This window comes from Nanorana parkeri, unplaced genomic scaffold, assembly GCF_000935625.1.
Source record: "Nanorana parkeri isolate BGI_ZX_2015 unplaced genomic scaffold, ASM93562v1 scaffold529, whole genome shotgun sequence".
Lineage (NCBI taxonomy): Eukaryota > Metazoa > Chordata > Amphibia > Anura > Dicroglossidae > Nanorana > Nanorana parkeri.
The window spans coordinates 324,857-351,954 of NW_017306797.1; the positions used below are offsets into that span (position 1 = coordinate 324,857).

At 44.3% G+C, this 27,098-nt stretch overlaps 2 protein-coding genes across 3 annotated transcripts in view; both read left to right on the forward strand.

Moving 5' to 3' along the window:
• SAP30BP (SAP30 binding protein) overlaps nucleotides 1-1,612 on the forward strand; it is a 45,956-nt gene extending 44,344 nt beyond the window's left edge. Inside the window, exons 10-11 of the mRNA XM_018561540.1 lie at nucleotides 830-914; nucleotides 1,189-1,612. Coding sequence (XP_018417042.1) covers nucleotides 830-914; nucleotides 1,189-1,370 — 267 coding nt within the window. The 3' untranslated portion in view covers nucleotides 1,371-1,612. The remainder of the gene's footprint in view (nucleotides 1-829; nucleotides 915-1,188) is intronic.
• Nucleotides 1,613-21,450: 19,838 nt separating this feature from the next.
• Nucleotides 21,451-27,098, forward strand: part of ITGB4 (integrin subunit beta 4) — an 89,947-nt gene continuing 84,299 nt past the window's right edge. The window contains exon 1 of one of the 2 annotated variants that reach the window (XM_018561545.1): nucleotides 21,451-21,865. The gene's annotated coding sequence lies outside the window, so the exon portion shown is untranslated. The remainder of the gene's footprint in view (nucleotides 21,866-27,098) is intronic. The other variant, XM_018561546.1, reaches the window with a different exon arrangement.

Here is a 27,098-nt window from a genome sequence, read left to right on the forward strand (position 1 = left end):
GTACAGACTGACACAAATATGCATTGAATGCACCTACATGCAACATGATAGGTACTGCTGCGCACACAAGCCAATCATGCAGCCATTGAAGGCAATGAATGGTAAAAAAAAATTAAGCATAGTTGCATCAGTAGTGTATGCAAGGCTCAGGGAGGAGACCCCTTCGAAGTACAATGAAAGTGTAAGTGAACTGGATGAAAGAGCCATAGTGAGTAGTGTTGTTTCTACCAAAACACCGATACCGGTATTTTGGTACCGAGTACCGATCATTTTTTTTCGGTACTCGGCGATACCAAATACAGAGTAATAGAAGTCCCATTCAGGAAGCCAGGCGGCATGTAATGACTCGCCACCTGGCTTCCTGATTAGCCGGGCAGCGTGTAAAGAATCGCCACCCGGCTTCCCGATTAACAAGGAAGCCGTCCCATGCCTCTCATCACTATGTGACGAGAAAGCATGGAGCCGGCTTGCTAGCCAATCATGGAAGCCGGGCGCCGTCACTTGTGATTTCTCGTCACAAGTGGTGGAGCCGGCTTCCCGGCCAATCAGGAAGCTGGGCAGCGTGTAATGACGTGCTGCCCGGCTTCCTGATACAGGATGTATCGGGCCAGGCATCGGAGCATTACTCGTACTCGCCCAAATACTCTGTATCGGCACCAATACTAATATCGGTGCATCCCTAGTTGTTTCCCATTGTTAGTATTTTTTTATTTTATTATATTATTATTCGCGTTTGAAAGCTTGTTGCTGCTTTAGATTTGGCATATATGGAAGAACATTAACTCCGCAACTGAGAATTGATGATTGATCGATGTTTTTCACTTTTTAGATTGAGTTTGTAACTGGTACAAAGAAGGGTACAACTACCAGCACAGCAACAGGGACAACCAGCACCATAACTACTGCCACAGCGGGTAAGTAACCAGAAATGTTTGTACCCCAAAAGGGAAAAATGCAGCTTTTAAAGTCATTTGCTTAATGTTGTTGGGATTTTGGAGCTTTTATCTGGTAAATAGATCATTCTAGTGACCTATACTATGAAATGCAAATGTTTGATGATGCTTTGTATTGTAAAGCACTGTGCCAACTGTTGGCGCTATATAAATCCTGTATAATAATAATTTGGGATTTGTTCCTTGTTCAGAAACATAGTTTCCAGCTAACAATTGCACATATTTTTCAATACAGATGCACAGAAAAGGAAAAGCAAATGGGATTCCGCTATACCGATGACCACTATTGCCCAGCCGACCATCCTCACCACAACTGCCACACTGCCTTCTGTCGTCACAGTAACCACCAGTGCGAGTGGATCAAGAACTACGGTCATTTCTGCTGTGGGGACTATTGTTAAGAAGGCTAAGCAGTGATTTATGGGAACATTTACAAACCGGACTTTGATGAAATAGATGTCTTTCACTGACTCCGAATGCCTCAGTATTGTACACAATCAGGTTTTTACTGCTTGGGAATCGCTGCAGCAACAACATGAGAGATTTATAGCGTCAGGCTAGCAGGACAATGAAAAGGAAAAACGATGTTCCCCACGTGTTAACGCTACAGAAGACTGTCTGGAATGGCAAACTACTTTTGTGTGTCGGCTTTGTTCTCCCTGATGGGAATACTTTTTATTTTAATAATAAATTGCATGAAGTCTTGCCATGTTGTTTATCTTTTCTCCTCTGCCATCACAGAATGAGTCCTGTAGAAATTGTTAACATTGTGACATTATACATATGGTGTAGTCGGCGCTACTGCATTGTTATGTATGTATATGCACACAGACTGCACGCAGGCCTTATTCATGAGGACCAAATTAGTAAAGGCTGTGCTCAAAAAAAAGGCAAGGGCAAAGGACGAGTCGCCAGTATTGCCTTCGGTCTCAATGCAGCTGATCTTTTTCCCCATTGCTGACTTATCATGCCTTATTCTGCGCTGTGTAGAGGTGGCCATCTTGGTAGAGGCAGGGCTTTGCTTCCACACGTTAGACCCCGTTCACACCGGGGCAGTTCGCCGCACAGATCCGCCGACATGAACGATCCCATACATTGCTATGGGGACTGTTCATGCGACTATGTGGCTCCACATGATCCGAACTGCTCCCTGCACTATTTTTGCTGCGCTGATCAGTGCAGTTTCCATACCGCTTTCAATGGAACTGCGTTGACCAGCCTGCTTTTGGACGTTTTTAATTACGTTTCAGCGCTGCAATGCAATTTAAAAACTCCCAAAACCTCCTTTTTGAGATCAGCGTGGTATCCACACTGATCCGCAACCGCCCTGGTGTGAATGGGCTCTTAGAGCAGACCCCCGCCCCCAGGAGAGGTTTAGAAAGCATAGATCTACAGAATAGATGAAGCAGGGGGATCCCGGCAGTGCAAATCCTCTGGTACAGATTCCTCTCCAGCAATAAGAACCATAAACGGCATAGTAGTGACAACCCCAACTGTCATTTCAAGAGCAGCAGAGCCTCCAACACCGCAGATATCCAGCTATGAGGCTACAGAACAGGAGTACCAGGCACACTCGCATGGCAGGAAGTGCACTTCTATTCACTACAATTCAATGCAAATATAAATATTTCAGGGGGTCACTGCTTAAGTACCGTTAATCTAGTGGTTCCCTATAACATAGCAAATCATAAAGTGTAGTTCCATTTTTGCAGTTAAATTTGAGAAATCCCCTCTATATGTATACTTTGTGTCCCTATTCATACAGAAAAAAAATATTCCAACCTACTTTGAGCAGTTATAATGCAAAATTAGAGGGACAGACTGGGCCCACCCACTGCCTGCTGCCAATTAGCAGAGGAGTGGACCTGAGAAAGAAAGTGATCTCTCCAGTCCCCTCCTCTGCTCAGTGGCAGGTGTAATAGCCAGTATTTTCTGCAGAATCAGCTGGTTCCCTGTGCACTGTTCCTTATATCCTGTTTTAGGATGGCTCCTTTCTCTTGCAGGGTCCTAGGGAGCCACCTTTTGTGTGTGCTGGTAAGCAGAGTGTGTCTCCACAAACAGACACAGCAAGACAATCCACTCCCCTTCTCCCTTCTTCAAGCTAGCAGATGGCTCCTGGAGAATGCTCTGTTCCTTGTGATCATGTACTTGTCAGGAAGTTCGGGGACGCAGTGCTGAGCGACCTGGAGCTGTTTAGAAACATGATGATTGTAAGTACTTGGGCAAAAAATATAAAGAAATACTTTGCCGGGCAATTCATATTTGTTTGATCTGAATTCATTACTGAAAAGAAAATGAGCGTTTAATTCTACTTTAAAGTGACATTAAACCCTCAGATTTTTTAACATAAACCAATACTGTAATGTGTGCCTTACTGTAATCCATGGTTGTTTCCCTTCTCTTTGCTGCTCTTCCTTTTAAATCTGTATCTGTTCTCATGCTCTGCAGAATTTCTGTTTTGCAGCAGACTGCCTTGTCTCTGGAATGGATACACGGTGTCTGTGTAAGGTTCACAACCTGAGCCAGCACTACAGGAAGAGGCCCTGAGCTGCAAAGGGAAGTTCTCCCCAAGCATGAGAAGACATGAGGATTTTAAAAGGAAGAGCAGCAAAGAGAAGGGAAACTACCATGGATTACAGTAAGGCACACATTACAGTATTGGTTTATGTTAAAAAATCTGAGGGTTTAATGTCACTTTAATGCTGTTAAGCGTTGTTGGAGGAGTCGAGTGCATTGCGGGCTGAATGAGAGAAAAAACAAAAGGTGTATGGCCATCATGAGGGTTAGATAGCAAGAAGGTGATATTCTCATTTCTTTGTGTTTAAAATAAATCTCATTTGTATTTTGGAAAAAGCTTCTGCTGATTTCCGATCTTTGGGGAATCAGTAAATCGGAGACCCAGCCCAGGTTACAGGAGAAGCTAGAGGAAGCGGTAGGCAGGATCACCCTGTACTGACGCGTGTCAGAATCGCTCCTCCCTCATTCCTCTAAATCTGTTGCCTCTGGCCAGTCTAGCCCAGACTCATCCCTAGAACTAACACAGAATTCTGCAGGTCAACTTGACAATGACAGACATTCTGTTCCAACAACACGGTAATGACTATGGGAATCAGTTCTATTAGTCACTCTCTATCATTTTGAATTAATACTGGCCCCCAGCACTTTTCATTTTGTCTCTTCATGTTTCTCCTCTTGGCGATACGTCATCAGTACTTCTACGTACATTTTGTACAACGCAAAGCATTGGACACCTGTGGAGATTCTCATCACAACCTGTAAAATTATAAACAATCTATAATGTTAGGCTAGTATTATTATTATACATTTTACTAACTATAAGCTTTCTCTAATAGTTATTTGTTATACCTCTATTCTTCCTCACCGTTGAAAACATAATCTATTGGTCATAGATGGGCAGATCAGAGTCAAGTATGAGACGGGTCCCTCTTGTAATGAGAGCAAGCATGTCACCAGCACACCAAGGATCAGTGGCCAAAAACGCCTTTAGGCCCCTTTCACACAGGCTTACCGATCAGGGCCGTCAGTCAGGTTTTCAGGTAGATCTGATCGGAAGTCCATTTATTCGTGCTTATGGATATCTACCCCTATGTGTGTAGTGACAGCTGCAGTGAGTAAATCAGAGGATGTATGAATACTTCCCTTCATCAATCAATTAAGTGTCCAAATAATTTGCGCTACAGTCCAATGTTGGGCTGTCCATACACCTTGCGATCATCGGACGACACTTTTAGTCCAATGATCGTACTGTCGTACGATAATCGGGGCGGCCACATCCTGCACCGATTATTGCAAGGTTGAATCAGCAGTAATTCGAAGAAAGCACCTGAACGAATTGCGGTAATCGACCGCACGTATTTTCGTCTGGAAATGTGCAGTGTAGATCATACAATTTTGACGTACGGAAACGCCACCAACCTTGCGAAAATCGTACGATCGACAGAAGTTTTCTAACCTGTCAAAAGTCAATTGATTGTACAGTATTTGCGGTTGTACACTGCCCATCAACCTTACGAATATCGGACGAAAACGCGATCGCATACGAAAATCGGCCGATATTCATAAGGTGTATGGGCACCTTTAGTCAGCCATTAAGGGCAGCCAGGTCAAAACAGATGGCACTGGCGGAACTACCAGGGTCGCAGCGGTCGCAATTGCGACGGGGCCCTGGCATTCCGCCACTTTGGGGGGGGGACCCAGCAAGGAAGTAGAGTGCCCCCCCCCCGCGATCATGCCGCTCCTTCCCTGTCGCACAGCCACCCGCAGCATGTACGGGCGGCTGTGCAAAAGGGCTGGAGAGGCTGTCACCTGTCCCGGAGAAAGCCTCTTAGGGGTGGGGCTAAGAGGGCAGTCTCCTGTTAGCTCCGCCCCCTGGCCACAGAGACGAGGAAGAGGGCCATGGGCCTGCAGGTGAGGTAAGGTAAGTTTGGAGTGGGAGGGGGTGCTGGGAAGAGAGAGAGAGAGTGTGTATTGCTGAGAGAGAGTGTATAATATATTGCTGGGACTTGTAGTCCTGCATAGCTGGTGGTATTCTGCATTGCTGTATAATCATTATACAGGAAGTGATGGGAAATCTCTTCACTGGGGACAGAGATGGCAACAAAAACACTTTAAGTGGCAAAAGGTTAGAACTTGTCAGATTTCCATTACTGCCCTAGTGACAATCGCTCCATTTCATGTCATGGTGTCACAAAAAGAACAATCAGATTATTATGTGCATTTTTTTTTATATCCGATCTGGGGAGATGCCAAGTTATTTCTGGTTGCTATAGGCAACTCCTTTTATTTTTTCCTACCCTTCCCTGTTATAGAACATTAGAGCCATTCATGAACTGGAAATGACAGTGGATGAGAGAACAAAGTCTTCCACATTGAGCCCGTACAGAAAACAACCAATCAAAACCCTTTTCAGCCTCTCGAAATCCATCTTGAAAATTCAAAATGTGAACCTGACCTGCCCTAAAAGTGTGCCGAAATGAACTATAGTGCTGATCTGCAGCATCTTCTGGTGTTAAGCTGGCCAATACACTATGCGAATTCCAGACAGAAGGATTGGCCAACATTCACTCAGTGGGTGGCCCTGTCAGCACCCTTCGGGCCCGGATTCCTGGATCAGAAAATAGAAGAGGTTGGTTGGAAAGTTTTTGGGTACACTGTTGGGGTATTATGAGAGTGCCACATCTGCTGCTGTCAAAATACAATAGCCCAGCAGGAGATTCATTCATCCATCCATGCTGTTTAACATAGATTGAGGAATCGGCTATATATTTTTTCACTCAGCCTGCAGGTTATACCAAAAAATATATAACGATGTATAGCCAGCTTTAAGGTTGGCCACAGGGGCGCCACTAGGGGGTTCAGGCCGCTCCTGGGTGACACTATAGGAGTGGTAAACGCATTCTTGGAGAGGAACTTCTGCACTCCTCACCGGAACCCCTGTGTATAAAGGAGGGTGCTGTAGTAACCACGGATGGCGCATCTTCAAACATATGATAAATGTCACCAGCACACCTACCGTGTTTCCCCGAAAATAAGACACTGTCTTATATTTTTTGGGGCTCAAAAAAACACACTAGGTCTTATTTTCAGGGTAGGTCTTATTTTTTTTTTTTTTTACAACAATCCACATTTATTCATGTCCAACAATATGGTGATCAGGGCAATCAAGTGTGCCGTACCTTTCCAAGAGCAATTTGCTAACCAATCGCTTGCCAGGATGAGTGAAGCGCAATTTCACTATCGAATTCTCACAGGCGGAGTGCATTTGGTATCACTCCGCCTGTGACAGGAGCCAGCTCTATAGAGGAGGCATCGGCTTATGTTGCTCTGCTCCCTCCGGTGCTGCCTCGCTTCCTCTAGCGCTGGCTTTGTTGGCACCGCTGATTCTCTTCCGCCTCTTCAAGTTCCCCCTTGTGCCACCACTGGCCCTGGGAATGGTCACAACTAGGTCTTATTTTCGGGGTAGGTCTTATGTTTTAACAATTCCCAAAAATAGCACTAGGTCTTATTTTCGGGGTAGGTCTTATTTTCGGGGAAACAGGGTATGTCTTGTGTCAATAATCCATCTGCTTTATTGATGCAGACTGTCACAAATAAACGTTTCGGGACCACGCACGGTCCCCTTCATCATCCTCTTCGTCATACTAAAACCTGATGAAGGGGACCCTGTGTGGCCCAGAAATGTTGTTTTGTGACAGTCTGCATCAATAATGAAGATGGATTATTGACACAAGACATAGGTGTGCTGGTGACATATACTATAGGAGGGGTGCCACCAAAATGAAAGGTCGGGCGTTCGGTCATGGACTAAGATCTCAACAGTTGCACGAGAGAGGAGGGGATCGGGCGGCATACCTTATACCACCGGGTGAATGTCCCCTCCTCTCTCTGCCTGCAGCCAAGTAAGGCAGGTTAGTAGTGCGTGACGCCATCACACGCGTTCACGATGACATCACAGCCGGGTGTCACCCGGTGGCCGCTCGGGATGCCCCTGGCTGGCCATGCACTGTAATATTTTCTTTGTTCAATCCGCGGGCTGAACAAAGAAAATATTACAGAGTCCTCTATCAACACTTACGAGCGTTGATTGAGGAATCTCCCGCTGCCTTCATTGTATTCCGACACTGGCCGCCAGCCACTGAAAGAATACCTGAAAAAGCCAACAGCTCATTGGCTGTCCAATCTGTTCCTTGGAATATTTTCTGTCCGGCTTCTTTGATCAGCTGATCGAGGAATGCCGGCCAAAAGGGTCAGTGGCAGCGTCGGCACTCAGTGTGCAAATTTCACCTAGTTCCTCAAGAACAATTGTTTTCTATGTGTCCTTGTGGTGACCTGCGTTGATCCAATGCGTTAAAATTAAACACATGCATGAGTTGAAATGTGTATTGCTTTGCACTGATTTTTTTTTCTCCCCAGCAGAAGCCAGGATACCTTGCTTTCCTTAATGTTGTAGTGCATTGCAGCTTATTCCATTTTCACCGAGAGCACATCAATGCAGAATATTGGGGTGAACAAGGCCTATTGGAAACATTGAGTTTCAGCTTGTCATTGCATTGGACCTGCATTAAGCAACATAGCCCAACGGATGTTGTGTGAATGGGCCCTTCCTGACACTAAACCCCACTCCCTGTCATTCATGTGTCAGATTGCCAGAGCCACTGCTCTCCACTGGCATTAGGCAGCTGAATAACCGGTGAGGAGCTTGGCATTGGATACAAGGGGCTTTACTATGACTACGGATAAGTGGAAGTAGAAACTTTCAATGTCATTCACTGAACGACGGTATGTGTTCGCTCACTTCCCGACCTATTGAGCCGACGTGTGACAGTTTCATTGTCGCACGTCGGCTCGAACTGTGAGGCTGAGTGATTTTCACTCGCCTCATAGTTCTCCTTTAACTGCTCATTTTTTTTTCTACGTGCTAAAAAAAAAGTTATACCTCACCTGAACGACAGAACCGGCTGCCTGCTTCTTCAGTCCCTGAGGCCTGTCTGCTCTCTCAGCGTCCCCACATCCTATACACGTCCATATTTACGGGACCTTAGACCGCTGCAGCGGAGGGGGAGAGAGGCTCCAGGGACCGGTCTAATAACAAGCCGGATCAGCAGATCGCGTGAATATAACTTTTTTTTTTCGCACCTAGATACAAACGAGTGCTTAACCCTTCCAGTGTGGAGGTAGCCCCACTGCAAGGGTTAATAAAAATGTTGCCGGAGTCCTGCTTTAAATTCAAACCATGGATGACCCTGTTGGCACCATCCATCTCCATAAAAGTCGGTTAAAAAATTGACTGAGCCGGGTTACAGTCAAACAAACAGTGACTGCATCCTATCAGATGCTGTCACTCTTCACGTATTACAATACAATAGCCCGCAGTGGAGATTCCTCCATCCATGCTGTTCAACTTGGATGGAGGAATCTATTACATACTATTCTCTTGCTTAGCTCGCGGGGCTGAACAAGAGAAATCTATGTGTATCTGGCTAGCACAGCAGAGGTGCTTTTCTCTATTTAACTACCTTGGCCATATTTTATGGCAGGACAGGTACACTTTAAGATTCAGAAAGGAAAAACAGTCAGTTTTGTATATGGCTGTTGAGTCAGTTACAGCAATAATCTTCTACCAGCCCCAGCTGGAAGTCGAATGTGCCCATAGGAGGTCTATTGATTCCATCTGAATGAAGAGTAAAGTTCACTGTGGCATTTGCAAACTTGTCTCTGTTCCCAGTAATGTAATGAGTCAACAGCGCTGCCAATCCCTGAACACTGGAAGCTCGTCTAGGATAGAAAGAAAAATATAACTAAAAGGTGCAAAAACAAATCAGAACAAAAGTTGCTGCAAACTGGGTTTCCTACTTGAGTTCATGGGAAAGAAACGTGCACTTTGACGCGCGTTCACAGAACGCGGCACAAACGTGCTTGCAGCGCCTTGACTAGTTAATGGCACCCCAAAGGCAGTCAGGCAAAGGGGCGTTTTTCCTGTAGGTTCCTGACACAGGAATCTCAGATCACCTCATGTGAATGAGAACTTACACTTGTTATAAAGGAGAGTTTCACTGTTTTCATAAATCAATAAAATCAAAGATGTTATCATACAGGGCACACCGCACCAGAAAAAAAGTACCGATATTTTTCCTCAGGTACTCTCCGATACCAATTACTGATACCTGCAGCTGTCAGAATACTGAAACAGTGACTGCAGATGATTGGCTAGAACAGATTGACTTTTAATTTGCTCCTTTGAATATGTAATCGAAGTTTGTCAAGTCGGATGGTGGTGGCAGGGCCACCCATGGCTAAAATTTTGGGCTACCCCTGCTCATTTGTGTCTAGCTTTCAAAATAAAGTTATACTCATCCCATTCTTGGAGCCAGCTTGCTCTTAGCCCTCGTTCACATCTGAACGTTTTGTAGCGCGTTCTACGCTCGACGAACACTCTACAAAACGCTCAAAAATATAAATCCCATTGTATTCAATGGTCTCGTTCCCACCTTGGCGTATTTCCGCCCGTCCCTAACGCGCTACAAAACGGACCACGCCTGAAAAGGTACAGGTACTACTTTGGGCCGTTTTGTTGCACGTTTCCATTGGGATACAGCCAAGTAGCCTTCGGAAACGCGCAACCTTTTTACCGCGAATCGCGGTAAAAAAACACGCGACACGCATATGCAATACGCCTAGGTGTGAACGAGGTGTTAGATGGTATGTCCCTTGGCATCCTCACGCCCTATACACTGTGTATAGAATGCCAAGGGGGATAAATGAGCCCTTCGTGAGCCCCCCCCCCCACATGTAAATGCATCGACCATGTTGTTCCCTTTTCCTCCCTTTCGCTGCTTTTTCTGCTCTTTTCTTATCTCTCCTGACAGGATTGGTCATTACAATATCCAGGCTGACTTACCGGTACCTTATTTTAGGTGGGAAAAGTTCCTGGCTTCAACAGCCTCTGATTGACTGAAGAGTGTTATATAAACATGGATCCGTTGGGACCTCTCACCTTTCTCCAGCTGACATCCAGAGGACCTTCCCACCCTATACCAAGCTTGGTCAGACTTTTTTAATCCCGGCATTGTTTTATGTGGTCCATCACCTCCCTGAGGGGGACATTTTAAAAATATTGAAACCTGTTTTATTATTATTGGTGTGCTTGGGCCTTTCTAGCCAAGCAGTGGTTATGTAATTCAAGTTATGGTATTTATTTATATATATTTTAATATATATTGAGTAAACCAATAAAACATGTCATGGCCATTTCTTGCCAATTTAAGAGTGTTCATTTTTATTTATTAATATTCAAAGGTTTGTTTGGTTTTGAATGTAGCTTGCTTTTCCATGTGATGACTCACGGGACCTTAGATCTCTGCAGTGGAGGGGAGAGACACAGAAGGCACTGGTCTAAGAGCAAGCTGGCTGCAAGCATTGGGGCAGTGTAACTTTGTTTTTTTGTCACCTAGGGGGAAAAAACGAGCCCGTAACCCTTGCTGTGCAGGGGTAGCCTCACTGGTTAAGAAAAATGTTTCCCGGAGTTGTGCTTTAATTGTCAGTTGTACAAATCAAGCAGATTCTCCTTTTCACTGTTATTGTGCTTGAACATAAGGAAACGGACGGGTTGTTGGGGACAGCTCAGTCCTTTCAGACACTTTTCTGGCTCCTTATTTGTTTACCTCCTCCTGTAGTCAGAGAAGTACATCGCTGTGGAAACATCCTTGAAAACACTGTACACCTTTAAGTCAGCATTTCTGAGTCAGTGATTTTGCACATGAGTGAGAATCACTTCAATGTCGGTGTGAAGTATAAATGACAGCACTGATACGCCAAAGTCTGCTAATGGGAACGGATTCCCGCTAAACAATCCGACTCCATGAAGTGTTCAGCTGCATCTGGCAGAGAAAGGGAAAAATAGCAACCGCGACACTCCTTTTCCCACACATTCTGTCCCATCACCGCTCAAAGGTCACTGCCTGCTCAGCATAATAACTTCAAGGCGCTCAATTATTATTCAAATAAGCCTTGGAATGCTGCGAGGGGTTAAGCACAGAATTAGCTCCCTAGAGCCCCCACCCTTCATCTGACGGCACACTCTAGTAGAGGCCTCTGTAGTAAAGATCACATAGGGCCTAGTTTGCCAAGGCCACAAGCTTACTAGCCGGGTCATCAATCTCAGTAGCCCTTGTAGTGATATCTTTAGGGATATCAAAGTCCGATATACTTTAATCACCCCAAATATATAGCAATACACTAAGTAAAAAAAATACACAACAAGCCAAGGCAATTTATTTATCACAGGTATTTATATAGCGCCAACAATTTACACAGCACTTTACATAGTTGCACATTCACATCAGTCCCTGCCCTCAAGGAGCTTACAATCTAAGGCCGGATTTATTAACATTTTTATTTACACATTTTTTTTTTTTATTCTAATTTTTTTTTTTTTATTCTGATTTTAGTACAATTTACCAGCACTCACGTTTTAAATCACCTACCCCACAAGTTTTGCGCCCTGTTGTGAACTTTCCATTTTTAAGCAAGCACAGGTCCTCCTACTGTTTTTCAGGGCAGCATACTGTTCACACCAAGCCCCCTTCCTGTCTGTTTACTTGTATCAAATTATTACAATCTAAGGCCTCTATTGTACCCATTTACAGGGCCAATTTTAGACAGCAGCCAATTAACCTTCCAGCATGTCTTTGGAGTGTGTGATGAAACCCACACAAGCACAGGGAGGACACCCAAACTCCTTGCAGATAGTGTACTGACTGGGATCCCCCAGTGCCACAAGGCAGAAGGGCTAACCTCTGAGCCACTGTGCTATTGTGTTCTGACAGCGGCGGACATGCTGCTGTCACAATACTCAACCCGACCAATGCTGTGGTCGACAGTGTTCCATACAGCTCCTTCGATTTTTTGATCGAAGGATACTGAAAGAAAGGGTGCTGAAAGGGCCACCCACTGAACGAATTTTGCCCAACATATCAAGAACTGTACGAATCTATGGCCAGCTTTTGTCTTTAAGACTCAAGCTACCAATCATAAGCAGACCAAGAATGAATGAAAAGGGGGGAAAATATTATAAGGGCCCCACCCCTAATGGGATTGTGAAAGCTGGCCGGTTCTTTGGCCCCTTTTTTACCAGCTGTTACACCTGTGGCTAGTGGAGGGCTGGGGTCGATCAGCTGACCCCCCAGAATATTCTGGAAGGGTTATAAAAAGAGGCTTTCCAGTCACCAGTCAGCCAAGATCACCAGTTGTTAGTTCCCCACCTTCCGCCTGATGCGGCTATTATTACATTTATTGGTCACCTTTAAATGTTTGAGGGTCAGTTAATACCACAAAGAATGCGTTCCAGAGCATTCGGCCTCTGGAACACAAACCGGCCGACTCCCTGCATTTAGCGGCGGTAGGGGGCGTGGCGGTGCATTGAAGTCAATGGCACCGCAGTGCAAGCCACGCATGCACTATTTTTGCAGATCGCACTGGACCAGACCACGGGCACTAATGTGTGGGGAGTGACTTCAATGCACTGCCACGCCCCCTCCCCAAACGCAGGGAGCCGTCCGGTTTGCATTCCAGTGCGTTCCAAAGGCTGAACGCTCTGAAATGCATTCTTTGTGGTGTGAACCGGCCCTTAAAGGGGAACAGTTGTGTTTAATGACTTTAATGATCTTTTCAACCGAGTTGTGGTGACTGGGCTGTTGTTGGATTTTATTATAAGTAGGGATGCACCGATGCTGATACTAGTATTGGTATTGTATACTAGTTAGTATTGATACTAAAAAAAAATTGCTATGGGGGCCCTGTGATTTCTAGTTACACCCTGAATACGATCCTATATATTAAAGATTGAAATATAAAATATTATATGATAAGATAAACTATTGGAATCTCTGCATAGTTGTTTAGCTAAACCGTTGCTGTAACTCTTCCTTTTAAAGTCTTTTTTTTCCTAAAGAATGATACTTCCAGTTATAGTTTGCCACTGACAGCCGTGACTATTGTATATTTGGGAAAGATATTTTTCCTGACGTGCTGAGTGGAGATGGTGATTGAGGACGTTTGTGAATGATGATGTATATAGGGCAGAGATGTGAAGGACGTGTCTACTTTTCATGTACAGTATAGACCTCTGTCTGCCCTACAGCTGTAAATTACAATCAGTGTAAGTCGGCTTCCTAAATCCCTGTGATCTTCCCAGGACAGACCCCTTATCACCATCCTGTTTGTCTGCTTATCAGTTAAGCCACAGGTAGAAGGAATCAAAAGGCATCTTCACTTTCCCAGACAGAATTCGCACAGTCATAGCTTTTTAGTTTTTAGTAAATTGCTTGCGAATGTTGCTGGTGACAGGTTTATTTCTGGCAAGCAACAGAACTGATCAAGGGTCCAGGCTTCATTCACATTGGCACTGGAGTGTCAGTCACAGTCTAGAATGTAAAAAAAAAATCTAATTGCAAATAATAAAACCAATGTGTGGCCCCCCAATATCCATACCAAACCCCTATTAGAGATGTGGGTGTGGTATGGATTTTAAGAGGGGACCCCATGAAAAAACACACAAAAACATGGGATTCCCCATTTACATCACAGTCCTCCCTTTCACATCCGGAGTCCCCCTTCACATCAGGAGCCCCCTTTAACATAAGAAGCCCCACCTTTAGATCAGGAGCCCCCTTTCACATCAGAAGCCTCCCTCCTTCAAATCAGGAGATCCCACCCTAAATCAGGGACCCCCTTTCACATCAGAACCCCCTTCTTCACATCAGGGACCCCTTTTCACATCAGAAGCCCACCTTGAAATCATGTACCCCCCTTTCACATCAGAAACACATCTGTGTCATAGAAGCGCCTGACACTTTATAAAAATTTCAAGGCACCCCTGAGGTAGCCATAGGGGCAGCCCAGGGTGCCACAGCGCCCTGTTTGAGAAAGGCTGTTATGAACTATCCAATCGTTAAGTCCTATGATGTCATAAACTGCCCTATAGATACATAATTGTAACTGAAATGTGGCCGGATTGGGCAGCTCATCTCCTGTTCAGGGCCATCTCTAGAGTTTTCAATTGTAGGGTAGAGAATGACTAATAAATCCTTTGTTTACTTTGGGCAACTGTACTATTTTTTCTTTCTTTAAATTTCCATAACCCAGCTACAGCCTATACTTGCTATCTGATTGGTTTCCCATCCTGTTTCACACCTTGTGGTCACACATGACATGGAACGTTTTGTGCAATTATGTCACAATTAAAAATGTAAGATAGATTACCCAGTGCTAAGGTATAAGTGGTCTGTGCGACACTCAGGTGGGCTGTGTGACTCTCAAGTGGACTGTGCGACACTCAGGTGGGCTGTGCGACACTCAGGTGGGCTGTGCGACACTCAGGTGGGCTGTGCGACACTCAGGTGGGCTGTGCGACACTCAGGTGGGCTGACACTCAGGTGGGCTGTGCGACACTCAGGTGGGCTGTGCGACACTCAGGAGGGCTCTGCGACTCTCAGGTGGGCTGTGCGACTCTCAGGTGGGCTGTGGTGTCTCACCAGGGGTCCCCAGGCGGGCAGCTTGGTGTCACATGGATGGAGGAGGAGAAGGTATTCACAGATGCAGCTGCCGTAATCTTGTCATGAAACCCTTATCTTCCTCTGAGCTGCGGACAACTGCTAACAGGCACAAGCTCAGTGTCTTGTGTCCAGGTGCCTGCTGGCTGGACACCCGGACACGAGACTCTGAAACCGGACTGTCCAGGTAAAACCGGACAGGTGGCAACCCTACCCAGTGCACATAGATTGTGAATGATGGCCGCTGTCATATAACACAGGTAGATCCGTGATAGTAAAGTCTGATCTTATATCGAGTATATAGTGCAACGCTTTCCAATCTTCTCCTGGAGGTTTCTTCTTTTCTGACATGGATCCCTAAATACACTGACACTTTTCTGTCCATGCTTAATAACATGACAAGCAGATTGAAGCATGTGGTTATAGTGTTTTTCAGGATCTTCCTGTCCCTTCATGTCAGCAATCGCTCCTCCATGGCATCTGTGGAGGGGCCTATGGCTGTCACACAGGCTGGACTTCAAACATGTCTGCTTTTCTTTATCTCATTTCATTGTGAATGGATGGGATTAGTAGTTTACACAATAAAGATAAGGTTCTTTGTGCTTTCTTTTAGGCTCACAGGAAGTAACAAGGACACAACATTTCTGGCAAGATTAATCGGTATTTTATGTATTTGCTAAAGCTGCTGTCAGCCTTAAAGTGACAACAATGCAACCACCACATCTAAGGACAGGTAAGCAATGTATACATTTTTGTTTGGGGGTGTAGATATGCTTTAAAGGAGAACTCCCGGGGGAAAAATGACCTTAACCCTTGCAGTGGTGCTACTCCCAGCACTGCAAGGGCTAACTGCTCTTTTTTGTAAAGGAGCAGAAAAAAACAAAGTTATACTCACCTGAACCTCGGAGCTAGCTGGCTGTTAGACCAATCCCTGAAGCCTGTCTCCCCCCTCCTCTCCAGTGATGGTATGTCCCCCAGCATCCTCACGTCCTATACACTATACTCAAAGGACCTTAGAACGCTGGTGCGGAGGGGGAGACAGGCTGCAGGGCCTGATCTAACAGCCAGCTGGGAGCAAGGATCGGGTGAGTATAACTTTGTTATTTTCGTAGACAAAAACAAGCACTTAGCCCTTGCAGTGCAGGGATAGCACCACTCCAGCGGTTAAGGTAATTTTGCCCTCTAATTTTTCTTTAACTGCAAAAAAAAAATTAAATCTGGTCTCCTGCCCTGTGCTGTGTGGCAGAATTGTATAAATCTCAGGACTGGATGAACAGAAATTCAAATCGTTTGGCAGGATGTGTAGTCAGCTGTCAGCCTGGAGTTCAATCTTAAATAAAATGATTCTCTTTATATATTCCAAGGACACCAGACTAATGTAACCTCTGACCTCTCTCTTTTCTTTCTCTGTGATAGAGAGCTGTCATCATAGGTCACAATAAACATTGCTTTGTTTACATTAGGACTATGTGTGGTCTGCTCTGCACTGCACATCGTATACAGCAACATGGCTGCACATCAGACAACAGCAAAGCAGGGAAGGAAACAGCAGAGGTAAAAGGTTATATATAGGGTTGCCACCTGTCCAGGATTCACCCGGACAGTCCAGGTTGTGAATGCTGTGTCCAGGTTTCATGCCAGCAGAAACGCGGACGCAAGATGTCAGACAGAGAGGGGCAACCAAAATTAAGATTGGGGCTACTGGCCCCCCACTGGAAATAGTCTCAACGGTGATATTTACATATGAATAAGCCATGAATCATTCTCCCAAGAAAAAAATGTCAGCGCATTGCTAGAGTGTTCGGGTTTTCCTTGAAGAAAAGGTGGTAACCCTAGTTATATACCATACGGCAACATTGCTAGTTACTCCTGGACATAATAAAGAAGCCAATATCTACCTGAGGTGCATTTAAGGCCAACCTTTGATGACAGCTCTTAGAAGCATTATGCATAATACCTGCCAATGAAGTTGCAAGGACTGAGTGCAGGGAAGGAAAAGGCAGAGATAAAAGGTTATATACCATACTGCAACATTGCTTGTTGCTCCTGGAGATAATAAAGAAGTGAATGTCTATCAGAGGTGCAGGTATCCTTTAAGACCAACCTTTGATGACAGAAAGCATATGTATACTACCTGCCAATGAAGTGGCAAGGGCAGAGGACTGAGTGCAGGGAAGGAAACGGCAGATGTAAAAGGTCATATACTATATTGCAACATTGCTTGTTGTTCCTGGAGATAATAAAGAAGCGAATGTCTATCAGAGGCGCAGGTATCCTTTAAGGCCAACCTTTGATGACAGCTCTTATAAGCATTATGTATACTACCTGCCAATGAAGTGTCGGGCACTGTTGCAGTTACTGCTTCCTACTCAGTGCAGTATAGTAAAGGTTAATGTCCTCAAAGTGTGGAGAAGAGAATAGAAGTGGCTTACTAGAGTCAGGGAGACAGTAAAAATCAGACATCCAATCATGAGGAAATGTTCTTATTTTGTTTCATTCCGCTGCACATGATTGGATGTTTGTAGTGATCACAGGTTCATTTCACAATGAAAATTTAAAGAAGATTTGATAGGTTGATGGAAATATATCTTAAAAGAGAAAGTCCAGGAAAAAGAGGGAGAGAGGTGAGCAGTCACCGCCGCAGGACTGAGGATCAGGGGAGCGTATCTGCTTTATTCCAGCCATTAAACAAAATGAGCACTTAACCCTTTCAGTGTGGGGGCAGCCCCACTACAAGGGTTCATTTTGGTACTAGCTGGAGTTCCTCTGTAACCTTTCTGTGTTCAGTACGGTTTGCAACTTAACCTATCTGCTTCCCAAAAATTGTGCAGTGTATAGCCAGCACATGCATGGCAACTTATAGTTGCAACCTTGGCACTCCAGCTGTTGTGAAACTACAAGTCCCAGCAGGCATTGCAAGCCTCAGGCATGATAGTCACAGGCATGACTCCCAGAGGCAAAGGCATGACGGGATTTGTAGTTTCACCACAGCTGGAGGGCCGAGGTTGCCTACCATTGCTATATAGTGTTGTCCTGTTTTTAGAACTACAGGCAGGTATACAAAGTAGCATTTATACCACTGTAATGTTGGGGAGCTCACAGAGCACTCGCACAGTGTTTTTCCATTAACAAAGTCTTTATTTTTCTTTCCAAAAGGTAGACAATCCAGTAGTCCAACATAAAATAGCTTGCTGCAGCATATAACATACACTGAGTGGCCAGATTATTATGACCACCTGACGTTTGTAGGCAAATTAGCTATAGTTCCGCGCTGAAGTTGCTAGAGGGCCAGACCATTATAAATAGGGAAGCAGGTTGTTTACCGCGACAGTGGAAGTGATTTTTTTCTGAATATATGGGTAAACACCGCGATTTAACAACCTTTGAACGTGGGATGATTGTTGGCGCTCGGAGCCATGGAGCGAGTATCAGCAAAACAGCAGAATTCGTTAAATGTTCAAGAGCAGCTGTTGTTAAAGTGTTTAAAGACTGGACTGTCAGCCGAAAATCTGGGTCTGAACGTGCGAATTGTGGTCAGCGACTAGTCAATGTTAGGGCAGAACGGAGAGTGGCAAGACTGGTACAAGACAACAGAAGGGCAACAGTGCAGTGTCGGATTCCTCGCATCACTTTTCAACATCTCGTGGAGTCACGAGGCGGCCCAACGAAGTACTGATGGGGTGGTCGTAATAATCTGGCCCCTCAGTGTATATGGGCTCACCAATCCTCGAGTTGTCCCCCCACACTCAGTGTCCCCGTCATGTAACAGTTTTCTCTTGCAGCACTGCTGCTCCGGCCTCAATCCTCAGGGCCACTGTCTGTCACCTCCAGACAACCCCAGTAACATGCTAACCTGCACCATAGGTTTCACGAACCCGCAGCTCCCTGCTGCACTGGCCTTTACTCTGACTCCTGGATGGAGTTCTCCTGACTCACAGGTGGGGCCCTGAACACTAGTGATGGGCTCGGGCGTGTTCGCAGCTCCACGTGCCGAGCCCGCCAGGAAGCTGACAGGGCCACAGCGCCAATCACAGGTACTGAGACATTATCCCGGTCCGCAGCTGCAGAGATCAGGATATGTCTCAGTGCCTGTGATTGGCGCTGCAGGGCTGTCAGCTTCCTGGCAGGCTCGGCACGTGGAGCTGCGAACACGCCCGAGCCCATCACTACTGAACACATCACAGCACACTCTTCGTGAGTGATGTGCATAGGTGCACAATCAGGTGCTGGTCAATACTAACCCACGGACTCAGGACTGGAGATTTCGTCCCACCCAGAGCTCTAAGAAATCTCCTGGCTCCAGGATCCCAACTAGGATCCAGAAAACAAGGAAAGGACCGAAAAGGCATTTCTGTCCTGGTACTTTCTTCCTGGAGCCACTCAGCCCCTCTGGCTGAGAATCCTCGGTCACTTTGAGGCCACATAACACAGTGGTATTGCCACGCAATGCCACACCAATTAAGTCATTCTGAATTGAAAAGGCTGGTCGGATGTCCAGTGAAACGTCTTCAAGAAAAATACAGCAAGTCCAGTTGCCTTGACTTATGTTTGACAGATATACCATGACCTGGATGAATGAGAACATTCACACAGTGGCGGAACTACCGCCGGTGCGGGCGCACCAGGGCCTTGGGCCTCTAGGGGGCCCAGCACAGTCCCAGCGCCGACAGAGAGAGGGGAGGCAATCTATTGAGAGAGGGGGGCCCAAAAAAAAATCTTGCACCAGGGCCCTTTGTTCCTTAGGTCCGCCACTGCATTCACATACATGTTAATGCGTAAGTTCACCTTTCAGACCATGCTCCATGTTACACTTATATTTTGGGTGTAACATAAAAAATGATCACAGTCCAAAACGCCAAAACCCCCCGGTTTACCTAAAAAGTGGGGTTCTTCTCCTTGCTGTCTTCAGTTTACATCTGAATTCGGGATAGAGGTGTGTGACTCTGCCCGCACAACCGCCCCGTAAACAAAGGTCTGTACGAAGGGGCTGGGGGAAGACTATGCAGGAACCTGTGATCCTAGTTGAAATTCTTTGCAGGCTACAATGCAAAAAAAATTATAATTGCCCATTTTTCCTCTCATCAATGTGTGTGCATTTATTAAAGTGATAATAAAAGGTCTAAAGGGTCTGATATGAATTGGGGTGTGGGAACAGCACGCTGTTTTATAAAAATTATTATTATGTATGTGGACTGTAAAAAGTTAAAGTGATATTAAAGTCAAAAGGATTTTAAGCTATTTCAAGTGCCGATGAACTCAATTACAATAGATGCTGCTCCTTGAGGTTTAAAAGTTTTAGTTTCCTGCAGAATCAGCTGGTGTCCTGAGCACTGGTCCTGACTTCCTGTTTTAAAGTGACTCCTTTCTCCAGCAGAGTGCTATGCAGTCACCCTTATGTGTGCTAGTAAGCTGTGTTTGCCTCCACAAACACACAGACGCAGCAAATCTAGCTACTTCCCTCCTCCCTGGCCCCCTCTGCGTCCTCCTCCCTTCTCCAAGCTAGTAGATGAACAGTTGCTGGAGTCTGTTCTGTCCCTTGTGATCTTGTACTGGACAGGAAGTTCTGGGAAGCTGAGCTGAGAGACTTGGAAGCAGCTATTTTGAAACATGATGATTGCAAGTGTTTGGGCAAAAAAGTGAAGCAATGCTTTGCTGGGCAATGTATATTTGTTTGATCTGGATTCATTATTGAAAAAAAGTCAGAGCGCTTAATACGACTTTAAAAAGAAAAAGGTAACTTTGCTGCAACGAAAATTAGTTCGTAATTATCTAACGCATCTGAAATTGCCAAATGCGAATTTTTGTTACTTTCGGGTGGTGGTTAGACGAATGTTTGGAAATAAAATAACGTAAAATACAAAACACATTTTTTGCCGCCACTTGTCTATTTAATACTGTAATGTTTTCAAAAGGTTAACTATGCCTTTAACATTTGTATACCAAACGTTATAAAAAAAATTAAATACATTTTTGTATAATTTCTTTATTATAGCAGCAGCTGCACCGCTGAATACGCAGCTATAATAAAGATATTAGACATAACAAATTGTAATAGGTGAGATAGTGTTACAAACTCTTTTTAATTATCATACAATAAAAAAGTATTTGCTTTAGATAATAATAATAAAAAACTTTGAGCAAAGGCGCAAAGATTACAGTATGGAGCCTGTTGCAGCCACACTGATAACAAGTTGCATAGGGTTCAGCTTGAGATCTACCCGGTGCAGCTATTAAGCTGATCCATAGTCTGTATTCTGGGCAGAGGGAGGGTGGTTTTATTCAGTGCTTTGCCTTTTGTTCTCACTCTGCTCCCCCTTCATGCCTCCACCCCCCAAACAATCGTTTTTTCAGTAACACTGAACTCAAAGACTCAGTACTCAGTGACTGGAGTTTGTCTCACGTCCAGCTTTATCCAACACAGGAAAAAATGTGAGAGGGAGTAGAAAGGGGGAGTCCATGGTAAGGGAGAGGGCTGTTCCAGCTTTGTACCTGCCCTCCAGGTGTGCTCACAATCCTGTGGAATGTCAGAGACAGCAGAGCAAGGTCTGAGTCACGCACAGCCCTCCATAAAACTCCTTTTTTTCTTCCTCTCTCTTTTACATTTTTCACAGACAGGGAAGAAAAGACCTGTCCCTCCTGCAACACAACCCACTCCAAACGCGCTCTCTGGACCTTGTTTTTAACAGGATACCATCAACCGTGAAGAATCCCAAAAGGACGAACCGAGATTTTGGCATATATTTCTCCAAGTGCGCTCCTCTGGCTCTGCGCAGGATCAGTGACTTTGGAATTATACTAAACAATTTGGTCTTTGGGTCTGAATCAAAAGGAGTCGTCTATCTGGTAAGTCTATAACGACGGTACACAAAGCTTTGACTTTTCTTTATTTCCCTGACCTCTGTCGCTGTTGTGAACTCAAATTATTAGGCATTCAATTTAAAGAATGCAGGAAATTGCATAAAGGTTTTTTTTTAAATTCGTTGACTTAGTATGCACTGACATTAGCTAAAAGGAGGCATCACACCGTTAGTTCCTGTAATTGTGTTTTACAAAGTTTTAAGTAGTTTCTTGCGTCTCATAGTTGGATATCAAATTGTTTTCTTAGTAATTTGTGTTTTATGTTTTACTATGACAGCTTGTTTGCATGGTGTGTACAAAAAAGGGTTAATGCGGCAATGCGTTAGGGTAAACTGATATAATAATATACACTTTGAACTGGCACATTTTAATGTAGTACAGGTTTGCTTACAAGAATCTGCAAATGCTTTAAACAGTTCTTGGATTGCAGCAGATGTCTTCAGTGTTAAAATCTTATTAGGGTAGACATTGAAGGTGATTGTGAAAGTATAATCCCTTCTGTTGGCCATACACAGCTCAATATAATCAAGCAATGCGACCAGTTAGAAATATCACTACAAAATAGCACACATTATAACCGCTAGTGCGTTTCAGCTGCTTCCAGCCTTAATCATATTTATTATTAAATCTGGTAGCGGCTGAAACGCGTTGTCGGTTACGATGTGCGCTATTTTATAGTTATATTTCTAATAAAGCCTTCTTATTAAGGTAGACAGTGAAGGCAACTGTGTATAATCCCTCAGGTTAGTCATACACAGCTCGATAGAAGCAAGCAATGCAGCCATTCCAAGCATCTCATTGAGGAAGACAGTGAACGTAACTGTGAAAGTGTAATCCCTTCCATTCACCATACACAGCTCGATAGAAGCAAGCAATGCAGCCAATCCAAGCATCTCATTGAGGAAGACAGTGAAGGGTATTGTGAACGTATAATCCCTTTAATTAGCCATACACTGCTCAAAGATTAAGCAATGCGACCAATTCAAGCATCTCATTGAGGTAGACAGTGAAGGTAATTGTGAAAGTATAATCCCTTCTGTTGGCCATACACAACATAATAAAATTAAACAATGTGACCAATTCAAGTATTTCATTGGGGTAAAATAGGAAAGAAATGTACCTGCTCAACCTCCACCCATAATAAAACATTCAGGGATTGCTGGTGGTCCGTTCTCCTCACTCAATGTACAGAAGAAGATAGATCTTGTGGCACACAGCTTCCAAGTTCCAAGGCTTGATTAGAAATATCACTACAACATAGCACCCACCATAACCGCTTACTCGTTTCAGCATCTTCTGGCCTTAATCATAACTATCATTAAGTCTGGATGTGGCTGAAACACGTTATCAGTTATGATGTGCGCTGTTTTATAGTTTTATTTCTAATAAAGCCTTCTCATTGCGGAATACAGTGAAGGTAATTGTGAAAGTGATTCCTCAGGCTGGCTATACACAGCTCGGTAAAAGCAAGCAATGCGACCAATCCAAGCATTTTATTGAGGAATACAGTGAAGGTGATTGTGAAAGTGTAATCCCTCAGGCTGGCTATACACAGCTCGGTAAAAGCAAGCAATGCGACCAGTCCAAGCATCTCATTGAGGAAGACAGTGAAGGTAATTGTGAAAGTGTAATCCCTCAGGCTGGCTATACACAGCTCGATAAAAGCAAGCAATGCGACCAGTCCAAGCGTTTTATTGAGGAAGACAGTGAAGGTAATTGTGAAAATATAATCCCTCAGGTTGGCTATACACAGCTCAATAAAAGCAAGCAAAGCGACCAATCCAAGCATCTCATAGAGGAAGACAGTGAAGGTGATTGTGAAGGTATAATCCCTTCTATTGGCCATTCACAGCTCGATAAAAGCAAGCAATGAAACCATTTCAAACATCTTATTGAGGCTGACAGTGAAGGTGATTGTGAAAGTATAATCCCTTCGATTGGCCATACACAGCTCAATAAAAGCAAGCAATTCAAACACTTCTTTGGGCAATCAGGTGGTGTACAGGTGCAGTAATTGTCATTTCTGATTTTCGTAACCAATTGTTCTTAGTTACAAAGCGAGATTATGCCGCATGTTGAGACAAATAAATGATTCCATTTTCTTTGGAGGAATCGTGAAGTCTTGGTGGCATGCAAGTGGTTTTAAGATGGTCAGATGTCTTCTCTCGCTTCCCATTATTCTCAAAGATACATCTACTCAGATATGGTTCCCCATCCACAATGCTTTGCAATCTAAGCACATATATACATACATGTTTCCATGTTGGGCGTTAACTGGGAAGTTGCAGTTCACACACAGTTGGTGCAACAATACATAAACAGTTCCCTTTACCTTCTCTCCGGTGTAGAACATTCAAAGCTTTTCTCCAGTTTAACCCTTGATCAGCTGACTGCGACTGACAGCTTTGTAAAGAGTTTGTTGTAATGTCACTTTAACATATCTCTAAGCGTGTTGGGACACTGCAAATAGTTGTGTGATGGGCCACATAAATTACACAATGGATGTTTTGTTAAAACTCCTCTCCCAATGTTACTTGATACCTTAGGTCAAGATTGTGGGTGTGAGCAGGTACAAGTCAGCAGAAAACATCCCTTCAGGGAAATGCTCTAAGTATTCAGTATTCAGTCTGTAGGATCAGAAGAGTGTACGCTGCAGTGATTTTCAAAGTGAAGAACAAGTCCAAGTGCCTGATTAGTAAGACCAGTCGGGACCTCCCACTGCTAATACTGTTCACTGTCGTCAGGGCTACATGCATTGGCAAAATATGGTCAGCTGAGAGCTCTCCACTGTTCTGCAATTTAGAATCCTTTTTATTAGGGCGGCTTACCAGATGGATCAGGAGAGGACTGGACTGAGGGGCAGGTGGGCATTTGTCCCTCAGGCCAATACTTATAAAATATGTTGGGTTGGGGACCCTAAGTAGAGATTCTTCCCTCATCAGATATTGATTAGAGCAGGACCAAGTCAAGGACGCTTGCTGGTTATTATACAGATATCCGCTATCCATTAACCGTTCAAACCAGCGTTCACATAAACTCTGAGAAGCCTTGTGACAAAATGAAGTTGATGCTGTAAGATAGATGGGAGCACCTCTCTTTCACCATGGTCAATAATTACTGCAACACCATGGCACACTTTGCAAGGTCCAATTTCTCAAGCCACACAGCTCTCTCCCTTCCATTAAAGGGTCAAGTTCACTGTGTTTGCCCCCCATCCCCAGATCACAGGTTCCCAGTCCTCCCCTAGGCCACGGGAGCTGACCTTAGACAGTAGAGAATGATCTAGGTGCCAAATGTCTTTCCACTGACACATAGACTTACTTGTCTGTATCCTATGAGCCTTTGCTGAAGGAATATCTGTTGATGGATGTCATTGACTCTTTTTTGTTGTGTATACATGTCTCGTTATTTGGAAGTAAGTGATATTGGATATTTTGAATACATTACTGGTATGGAGGTGTAGTCTTTTTAGGCACTTTTTTGCATTTGAATCTATTTGGGTCCTGGGGTGCACACCTGGCTTTGCTGAGAAGTTGGAATTCCCATATATAACCTTATACACAGCATACACCCATAAATGACTTTTTAGTGTCTCTCCCTTATTGAGGTCTGCTGAGAGTGTCCAGATGCCAATGGTGGCACAGCATTGCCTATTTTTATACTTCCCATCTTTTAAACATTATAGGTACCATTAAAATTGATACAAACTTTAGGAAAGGTTGTTTTTTGTATGCGGGTTACACGCGTGTATACAACGTTGTGTCTAAGGGAGAACAATGTGTAATCACTAAACAGTGTGGGCTAGTATCTTCATCATTGCCAGTCACAATGTGAATCTGTGAAAGTAACCTGCCACAAACGTGGGCAATGAAGAATGAGCATACAATTAACAAAATGTATATGCAGAGAATATTGAGTGACAACCTCATGTCAGAGCAATCATTAGTTCTGGAGATAAAAGCAGCTGAACTTATAAGCAAGCCTCAACTTTTCCTGTAACACTTGAGTCTGGCCCCTCTGTCTCCCTGGTCTCCCTATTGATTACCTTAGTGCAGTTGTGGGCAACTCCGGCCCTCCAGCTGTTGTGAAACTACAAATCCCATGAGGCACTGCAAGACTGACAGTTACAAGCTTGACTCCCAGAGACAGAGGAATGTTGGGATTTGTAGTTAAAGCACAAATGGAGGGCCGTGGTTGTCCACCGCTGCCTAAGTGGATGGGTGGGGTCACATTAAAATTGTATTTAAACTCAGCCGCCTGCATCTATTAATCATTTTGACATGCAGTTCTCACCAAAGGTAACCTCTGCATTTTCTTTTACCATATGCTCACCCCGAATTGGGCAGTTTCTTTGCTTTAAAGAAGAACTCCAGACAGAAAACAAGTTAACCCTTGCAGTGGGGCTATCCCCACACTGCAAGGATTAATTGCTTGTTTTGGTCTAGGGTGTGAAATTAAAATGATATCCTCACCCGATCCTCGGACATGCCTGGTTGGTAGACCATGCCTCGTAGCCTCTCTCTCCCTCCGCTCCAGTGGTGGACTGTCCCTTGGCGTCCTCACACATAATACAATGTATTAGACATGATGACTCATGGGTCATTAGACCACTTGAGCGGAGAAGGAGTAGAGACTGCGGCGACCAGCTCAGAGGATTGGGTGAGGATATCTTTTTTATTTTACACCCTAGACCAAAATGAGCAATTAACCCTTGCATTAGGGGGGTAGCCCTTCTGCAAGGGTTAATATTGTTTCTGTCTGGAGTTCTTTAAGTTGGCATTTGTTAACTATATCGGTCAAACATGGTCAGATGTTTCTTCCAAAATAACTGAAGATTCAATATATGGTTGTAACATCACAGATCTCTATATACAGGTAGTGATGAATCCCTCAACTTCTCATTATGTGCTTTCCAGACAGATCGCAGATGCCAGCATTTCCTTTACTATTAAATGCCTGTGTACAGAAAACAACAAATCTGTGAAAGTAGATCTAAACCCAAGAGGAAGCTTCATCCCACAGGCATGGTCCACTGTTGTAGTCACTATCAGGAAGCTGGTCCTGAGAAATGATGTGCAGTGAATACTGAAGCAATTGCAAGTAGAATGAAAGTGGCTGAAAAAAAGGATGCAGGAGATCAGCAGCAAAAAAAGATGAAAAAAAGGTTCAAACAATCAGTGTTTAGTAAAACAAAAAAATGGCAGTTGTTTATTGCACA